Raw genomic sequence first — 8,582 nt, 5'->3', positions numbered from 1 at the left:
GCGGCGGCAGCTGACGTTCCGGGAGAAGTCGAGGATCATCCAGGAGGTGGAGGAGAACCCGGACCTGCGCAAGGGCGAGATCGCGCGGCGCTTCAACATCCCGCCGTCCACGCTGAGCACCATCCTGAAGAACAAGCGCGCCATCCTGGCGTCGGAGCGCAAGTACGGTGTGGCCTCCACCTGCCGCAAGACCAACAAGCTGTCCCCCTATGACAAGCTCGAGGGCTTGCTCATCGCCTGGTTCCAGCAGATCCGCGCCGCGGGCCTTCCCGTCAAGGGCATCATTCTCAAGGAGAAGGCGCTGCGGATAGCCGAGGAGCTGGGCATGGACGACTTCACTGCCTCCAATGGCTGGCTGGACCGCTTCCGCCGGCGCCACGGCGTGGTGTCCTGCAGCGGTGTCACGCGCGCCAGGGGCCGAAACTCTACCCCCCGGGCCCCGGCGGCACCTGCCAGCCCGGCTGCCGTGCCCCCGGAGGGCAGTGGTGGGAGCGCGCCTCCTTGGCGCGCGCGGGAGGAGCAGCCGCCGTCGGTGGCCGAGGGCTACGCTTCGCAGGACGTGTTCAGCGCCACCGAGACCAGTCTGTGGTACGACTTTCTGCCTGACCAAGCCTCGGGGCTCTGTGGAGGCGATGGAAGGGCGCGCCAAGCCACCCAGCGCCTGAGCGTCTTGCTGTGTGCCAACGCCGACGGCAGCGAAAAGCTGCCCCCGTTGGTGGCCGGCAAGTCAGCCAAGCCCCGTGCAGGCCAAGGCGGCCTACCCTGCGACTACACTGCCAACTCGAAGGGAGGTGTCACCACCCAGGCCCTGGCCAAGTACTTGAAGGCTCTGGACACCCGAATGGCTGCAGAGTCCCGCCGGGTCTTGCTTCTGGCCGGCCGCTTGGCTGCCCAGTCCCTGGACACTTCAGGCCTACGGCATGTGCAGCTGGCCTTCTTCCCTCCGGGCACTGTGCATCCGTTGGAGCGGGGAGTGGTTCAACAAGTGAAGGGCCACTACCGCCAGGCCATGCTGCTGAAGGCCATGGCAGCACTGGAGGGCCAGGATCGCTCAGGCTTGCAGCTAGGCCTCATGGAGGCCCTGCACTTCGTGGCTGCAGCCTGGCAGGCAGTAGAGCCTTCGGACATAGCCACCTGCTTTCGGGAGGCCGGCTTCGGGGGTGGCCCTAATGCCACCATCACCACCTCCCTCAAGAGTGAGGGAGAAGAGGAGGAGGAGGAGGAGGAAGAGGAGGAGGAGGAAGAAGAAGAGGGTGAAGGGGAGGAGGAGGAGGAGGAAGAAGAAGAAGGGGAGGAGGAGGAGGAAGGAGGGGAAGGAGAGGAGTTGGGGGAGGAAGAAGAGGTGGAGGAGGAGGGTGATGCTGATGACAGTGATGAAGAAGAGGAGGAGGAGGAGGAGGAGAGCTCCTCTGAGGGATTGGAGGCTGAGGACTGGGCCCAGGGAGTAGTGGAGGCTGGTGGCAGCTTCGGGGGTTACAGTACCCAGGAGGAGGCCCAGTGCCCTACCCTCCATTTCCTGGAAGGTGGGGAGGACTCTGAGTCAGACAGTGAGGAAGAGGATGAAGATGAGGATGACGAAGATGAAGATGATGAAGATGATGATGATAGTGATGAGGTGCCTGTACCCAGCTTTGGGGAGGCCATGGCTTACTTCGCCATGGTCAAGAGGTACCTGACCTCCTTCCCCATTGATGACCGTGTACAGAGCCACATCCTCCACCTGGAACATGATCTGGTCCACGTGACCAGGAAGAACCACGCCAGGCAGGCAGGAGTTCGGGGTCTTGGACATCAAAGCTGAGCTTCTGAGCATAGCTGCACCTGTGACCCAGATGGGTAGCACCAGCCCAGGGCAGAGAACTCTCTGGGATGGAGCCAGATGGGGGAGCCCCAGGGCCTTTACTAATGCTTCCCCTGGCCTTGACACAGGCGCAGGGGCTGAGGTCTGCCTCACTGCCTGCTTACTGCCTCTTTCTCAGAATCCTCTTTCCTCCCCATTTGCCCCTGGGCTCAGGGGACCAGGTGGGGTGGGTGGGGAGCTGTCTGGTGCTACCACACCATGCCCTCAGTGGAATAGACCACAGCAGCGGCCAGGGGTGGCCCTGGAAGCTCCCGGCCGGAGAGTGCCTCTCCCCCTGCCGTCCACAACCAGGTCTTTGGTGGGGGAACCCCAAAGCCATTCTGGGAAGGGCTTCAGAGCAAGATCCAGCCTAGGCCCCCACAAGGCTGGCAGCCCCCCCACCCCACTCCAGGCCACCTCAAGAAGCACAGTCTAACTTAGGGTGGGCTCCTGAGCCCACCTCTGCCTGCTTTCCACCTCCCCAGTCCCTTTCTCTGGCCCATCTGTGTGATTTCGGCCCTTGGTTTTCTTTCCAGATTGGAGGTTTCCAAGAGGCCCTCCACGGGAGTGACAGTGGCGCCTCCCTCATGGGCAGCTGCAGGCCCCATGCCTCATCCCTCTCTGGCAGGGCCCCATCCTGGGCAGAGGGGCCTGGGGCTGGGCACAGAGTCCGGCCATCCAGCTGCTCCTTTCCCAGTTTGAATTCAATAAATCTGTCCACTCCCCTTTTGTGGGAGTGAACGTTTTAACAGCCAAGGGTGCATCCTTCATGGTCTGGGCTTGCGTCTGACTTTGGGGACATGTCCTTTTCTGGTTCCCTTTGGTCCTTGCGCTGGTGAGACATGGAAGCAAGGGTTGAGAGGGGTGAGGGGCAGAGGGAGTCCTCAACATCCACATCTAAATGTTTATGGAGGATTGGGGAGGAATGGGTCGATTTAAGAAAAGCTAGCCATGCTGGGGTTAGAGAGGAGCTCGGGGTCACTTGACTGGCACAGTGACAGATCCTGCAGTCTGTTGGACTAACTCAGGCAATAGGCACCTGAGGCCTAGGCCCACCAAGGCTGGCTAAAAAGGTCCTTGCAAGAGTGGGTCCAGGATGAAAGGATGTTGAGACAGCTTCTCTGGGTCATGTTAGAGTTTGGAGGAGAGTGGGGTTTGCCTCTGGTGCCTTAACAGGAGCCCTTTAGGCCTTGCAGTGATTAGCAGCTCCAAGCCTGGTGGTCGTTCTTGAGGATCAGTGGCAGGAGGAAGAGAAGTTGCTGAGAAGAGATTGTACCCACAACGGGCTAAGGATGGGTTGGTTGGTAGCTCCCCGTGCAGTGCCCTTCAGCGGCTCCCCAGCTTAAAGCTTAGGACTGCCCTTGGCTAGGCCTGTCTTTTCTTTCAGGCGCCAACACCTCCTTCAGTAACTTTGTTGCTGAGGCCTTTAGGCCCCAGCGCCCCAGCAGCAGCTCTGGGCCCCAAACCGGTTTTCCCACCCTGCCTGAGTCTGGCACATCACTTCTGTAGTTCCTCCCAAACGCTGCCCTGCCACTGCCACTAAGTTCCTCCTCTCCCCACCCTGGAATGTTAGGGGGTGGGGGATATCCAGGTCATCCTTTGTCCCTTGCCTGCTGTGGGTGTGGTCCCTTCCAGACCAGCACAAGAAGGTAGGGTAACTTCCACTCTTGGCCTTCTGCACTTCTGGTACTCAGGGATCCCCTCCAGGCCTTGAAGGCCTTGGAAACAAAGGGACAACAAAAAGGAGCTGGGATTCCCCTTGATATCAACCCCTTCCCCCAATCTGAGCTCTGGAGGTGGAGACCAGAAAGCCTAAAGGAAGCCCAGCCTATCCCTTGGGCCTGCTCGGGAGTAAGGAGGAAGAAGTATAGTGGCCTCTTTAGGTGCCCCTGGCCAACCCAGGTCCCTCACCTCGAGTACCAACAAGGCAGATCACTTCCATGTGTCCCCTGCCAACAAGAGCACCTCTTTTGCTATAGCTGAGATGATCTCATGGATGATTATACCAGCTGAAGCTGATAGGGCCCTTGCTATGAGCCAGGCTCTAATCACTTTAGAAGATACTTGCAGTGCCCCTTGAGAAGTCGTGACAAACAGGCCTAGAGGTTCAGTGGTGTACCCAAAGCCAATTATTAGTCTGTATTGGAACCAAGCTTTCTCCCTAGGTTGATCCTACAAATATCCCATTACTGCTACTCTGTACCTCTTCAGTAAGGAGGGACCCATATTCCTAACCCTGTTAAGGGTAGTACTGTTTTGAAATGGAATAACTTTCTAGTCCATGGTAGAACAGCTCTTTGGAGGGAGCTGAAGGCTATGTCTGCAGGAGCTCTTGTTTGTATCTGTAACCAACTTCCATTCCCCCTTGTTCCCATACAAATACAGGTCTTATGTAAATATTAACATTTTTCTGTTTTGTAATTTCTTTCCCATTACCCTGTTGGGACAAGTAGGTAAGAACCGTTCCCATTTCACAAAGGAGGAAATAGGGCTAAGGAGATAAATAACCTGCCGGAGGTTCTGGCCTTAAACTCTGGTGCTCTCTGTAGGAGTCCAGGTTACATGTTAAATGGCCCAGCAAGACACTGAGATGGGCTATGGCAATGGCAGTGAGGACAGAGCTTTGGGGGAGGGAGTCAGCGAGGAAGCAGTGCCACACAGCATATCCCACAGCCCAGATGGTAGCAGATTATTAACTGGACTGCCAGGTAAAGCTGACAAACAGGGGATGCTGCCTTCATTTAGGACTGACAACTAAAGTGTACAAAAGGGGATCCCAGCCCTGGTGATGCTAGTGTGTGGGTTCAGGAGGCCTAACTAGCTTGGCCATTCCCACACTTGGTCATTGGCTGGTGAGCAGGTGGCATGGGCTCAGAGGTGATGCCTTCTTGGGAAGGAGAGGATGATAAGGACATCTAACTGCTTTTTCAAAGCTGGGGCCTAGGAAAAAGTAGCGCAGGAAAAACTACATCTCCCAGAATCCCCTGCTCCCGGGCGAGTCGCGGTGGTTGCCATGGTTTCAGAAAACAATATGGCTGCTCCCAGGTGGGACGTGTGTCTCCAGGTTAGGGAGACAGAGGAAGTCTGGATTCCCACAGTGGCAAGAAAGGTGGGGTCGTTTGAGGGGTCGTAAGGCTGAGGCTGCAAGCTGCACGGCTGGAACTGCCTGGCCTTGCCAAGGACACAAATGGCTAGCAGCATGGACGAAGAGGCGCTGCACCAGCTGTATTTGTGGGTAGACAACATCCCTCTGTCCCGACCCAAACGAAATCTCACCCGTGACTTCAGCGACGGAGGTGTGCGCGCCCATGTGTTTCTGCATGTTCTGTCTTGTATGTACGTGTGTAAGGGATCTGTGTGTACACTATCTTTTTGTTGGGGTGGGGGGGTTGAGATCTGTCTCCTGGGACTTCAATTTTAGAAGTGTGTGTTTGTATTTTCTGTTTGTATCTGTGTATGAACAGTGTCCGTGAGCAGTCTACATGTTCTAGACTGTGCGTGTGTGGGGTGTGTGTGTGCGTGTGTGTCTACCTCCAGAGACTTTAATTACAGAGATTTTATGTATTTGTGCATCTCTATATATGCTTGTTCATTGCTGTGTGTTCTACATGTCTGTCTTGTAGGAGTCTGAGAATGAGTGTGCTCATATGTGTGTTGACACCTTTTGTTCTGAATGTGTTGGGGGGGTCTTGTGTACATATGTGTTTCTTTAGGCTTCTGTTACAGGCATGTGTCCTAGGAGTTCAGTCACAAAAGTATGCTTTCTTTCATTTCTTTATGTGTATATTTGAGGAGGCTGCGTGCATGCCTATGTGAGTCTGTGCTTGTGTGTATGTGTTCTACATATGCACCTATGTGTGTCTGTCATATGCTTGTCCTGCATGTCTGCACATTGTACCCTGTGTGTACATCTGTAGAGGAATATTATCGTGTCTCTGCTTGTGTGTCTGTGACTCCTGGGACTTTAATGTTAGTGCGTGTGTGCATCCATATGAATTCCTAGGGTGGGGCTCCAGGATCCAGAAAGGCTCTCTTGGAGACTCATCTCAGTTTTTGTATGCCTTGAATTAATGGGGAAGGGAAGTACCCCCGCTAGGTTATGCCGGATCTTAGTCTGATCACTGATCTCATGTTCTCTGTCTCTTCAATCATCCTCCCTTCTGCTACACCTCCACCTCTCCGTTGGTTGCACCGCTGTGCTGCATCTCCCACCTGCTTGCCTCTTCTTCCATCTTCACCCTTGACCCTCCACATCTGCTCCCACCTCCCCTCCCTCAGTCCTGGTTGCAGAGATCATCAAGTTTTACTTCCCCAAGATGGTGGAGATGCACAATTATGTCCCCGCCAACTCCCTCCAGCAGAAGCTCAGCAACTGGGGTCACCTGAACAGGTAATAGAATATCCAGGAGGGGGAGCCTGGGTTTCCAGGAAGGGCTGCCCCAGCCACTTCAGCTCCTATGGTCTTGACACCCAAGCTGGAACAGTGTTGGTGGCAAGGTAGGAGGGCCAATAAACAGAATCCATTTGGTAACAAAATCAAGGAACTCTTCTGCTGGGGAGGAGACAAGGAACCTCGGGATATCCAAGCAGGAGAACTTGGATTCCTACCTTTCCACTCCCCAGTGGCTCAGGACCAGACCCCTTTCCTTTTGGCCCCCATCTTCACTTCATTCCCTGTAGGATCCTGTCTGCCACTCCTGTGTCTACCCCGTAGGAAGGTGCTGAACAAGCTGAACATCTCAGTACCAGATGACGTGATGCGCAAGATCGCACAGTGTGTCCCAGGCGTGGTGGAATTGGTGCTTATCCCACTGAGGCAGCGCCTAGAGGAGCGGCAGAAGCGCAGGAAGCAGGGCACTGGCTCCTTACAGGTACCACTGGGCTCCATCCTGCCCCTGCCCTGCAGGGCTTCCCAGGCATCAGAAAGCCTGGCCTTGGTGATGAGTGTGGGCTAGGGTGCCTGGCCAAGAGAACCTGGCCTGGGGGGACTGTGGAAAGGATGTGGGGCTCCTTGGGGATGGGCAATCCCAGACTCACAGTGCACCACGGGGGTTCTTTCAGGACCTGGCTCCTCAGGATGGCAGTGACTACATGGATGTGGGTAAGCCTTTCCCCGTCTCCGTCCCAGGACAAGCTTTCCTCTTGGCCTTCTTTGCTGGAGAATGGGATTCCAATAAGGTCACTTCACCACTTGCCTTGCCTTAGGTCTGTCCCAAAAGGCCCGAGTAGAAGGTGACCCCCAGGGAGGAGGCCAGCTCAGGTAAAGAAGCTGGGAGTTCCTGACCTTGCCAGGCTTGGTAATCTCCCAGTGCAGGCTGGGGGCAGGTGGGGCTGGCTGCACCTGAGAAGATGCAGAGGAGGGACAGGAGAGTAGCGGAGGAAGAAAGGCCTGGCTGAGGGCGCTGGAAGCGGGGCTGGGGTAGTGGTGGGTTTCTAGGCCTCTCTTAAGCTGCTTTGCACCACAGAGGGGGCCGGCAGCCGGTGCCCCGGCCTCCTGTGTATAACCAGGCCCAGCACAGTGACCCAAGCTTCGTGCTCCAGATTGCCGAAAAGGAGCAGGAGCTGCTGGCTTCCCAGGAGACTGTGCAGGTGAGGGTGTACTGGGAGGCTTAGGGGTCTGGGGGCTGTGGTCTAGGGGCATCGCAGCAGGCCACAGGACGTGACGTTTGTGCTGCACTGCCCAGGTCCTGCAGATGAAGGTGAGGCGCCTGGAGCATTTGCTCCAGCTCAAGAACGTGCGCATAGAGGACCTGTCCCGGCGGCTCCAACAGGCCGAGCGCAAGCAGCGGTGAGCCCTGTCTGCAAGACAAAGCTACCTACCTGCAGACTCAGCGCTGGGAGGGTGGAGCCAACACTCTCCCCAGCCCCCCCCACCCCCGCTTCACCTGCTCAGCAACTCCCTCCCTGGGGATTGGGCTGCCTCCTATACTCCATCCAGGCCTGGAGAACCGACCGCTTGCCCAGAGCCTTGCCTTGGAGCTCCCTGGGCCTTTGGAGGTGGTCCCCTGGCTCTGTCCACATCCCTAGTTTAGATGCCTACCCAGCTCTGGGGACAGTGAGGTCTCTATCCAGGTTAGTTCTGCCCTTGGCAGTGCAGGAAGCTGCCCTTGGAAGCCAAGGGGCTCATCTGGGACCAGTCTCAAGGATGGAAACCACAGCAGCTGGAAAGGAATAGGTGAAGAATAGCAGCAGGCAGGAACAGGGGACATAGCTGCTGTGCCCACAGCCGTGGCCCTCCCCACCCCATGGGGTACTGTTGGGAGTGCCTGGGGAATGTGGGACAGAGTGGTCCCTAGTAAAGGTGGCAGTGTGCTTTCTTTCCTGTGCCTGCCTCCTCTTTGTACCTGAATCCTGGAAGGAAACGGGTTCCTGCCCCGTTTGTCATCTAACCCTTATCCCCTTGGCTGAAAGAGCCTGGTTGGCTCAGAATGGGTCTCATCTTGTGGGTGGTAGGTCTGTGTGCCCGATGCTTTGTGGACTGATAGTATCTCAGGGCTCCAGTTCTGTGAACTTGACTCCTGACCCTGGTTTAGATTGCACCCAAAGCCACCTGCACAGTCCAAACCCAAGCTTCAGATTCTCCTCAACAGTGCCACACGCTTGCCCTCAACCCTGCCCATGGTCTGACACTTGAACTTGACCTGTATGACTCCCAACCCTGCCCACACACTGTTCTATGGGCCGAGGCCAAGCTTTCCTCCCAATGTTGACCAGGACATTATGGTCACAACTTAGATGATCT

The 8,582-nt window shown here is 56.3% G+C and overlaps 2 protein-coding genes across 3 annotated transcripts; both read left to right on the top strand.

Annotated features, from left to right (window-relative positions):
* Cenpb (centromere protein B, 80kDa) lies at positions 1-2,596 on the top strand (the record flags this gene model as incomplete). The annotated part of the gene is given in 1 exon segment (XM_005381132.2): positions 1-2,596. A coding segment is annotated over 1 exon segment (1,801 nt), but the record flags the coding sequence as incomplete, so codon positions are not given.
* A 104-nt stretch (positions 2,597-2,700) lies between these two features.
* Positions 2,701-8,157, top strand: Spef1 (sperm flagellar 1). Of its 2 annotated transcripts, none has more exons than XM_005380802.2 (7): positions 2,701-5,136; positions 6,119-6,230; positions 6,555-6,711; positions 6,902-6,941; positions 7,046-7,100; positions 7,306-7,429; positions 7,525-8,157. In XM_005380802.2, exons 1-7 carry the CDS (start codon positions 5,028-5,030, stop codon positions 7,630-7,632), a joined length of 705 nt encoding a protein of 234 aa, XP_005380859.1. In that variant the 5' UTR covers positions 2,701-5,027; the 3' UTR covers positions 7,633-8,157. The 2 variants fall into 2 exon arrangements, with proteins under 2 accessions (XP_005380859.1, XP_013367738.1); XM_013512284.1 differs by having other exon boundaries at positions 2,701-5,172.
* Positions 8,158-8,582: the final 425 nt, after the last annotated feature.

Source organism: Chinchilla lanigera, unplaced genomic scaffold, assembly GCF_000276665.1.
Source record: "Chinchilla lanigera isolate Chin_1 unplaced genomic scaffold, ChiLan1.0 scaffold00014, whole genome shotgun sequence".
Lineage (NCBI taxonomy): Eukaryota > Metazoa > Chordata > Mammalia > Rodentia > Chinchillidae > Chinchilla > Chinchilla lanigera.
The sequence above is the reverse complement of the archived record's forward strand: the minus strand, read 5'-3'. Positions and strand labels throughout refer to the sequence as shown.

Bases quoted from the DNA above. Each gene is read 5' to 3' on its own strand.
- Spef1 (XM_013512284.1), top strand. From the start codon at position 5,028: ATGGCTAGCAGCATGGACGAAGAGGCGCTGCACCAGCTGTATTTGTGG. The intron at 5,173-6,118 runs GTATGTACGTGT...CCCCTCCCTCAG, and splicing joins GTTTCTGCATGTTCTGTCTT to TCCTGGTTGCAGAGATCATC. The intron at 6,712-6,901 runs GTACCACTGGGC...GGGTTCTTTCAG, and splicing joins AGGGCACTGGCTCCTTACAG to GACCTGGCTCCTCAGGATGG.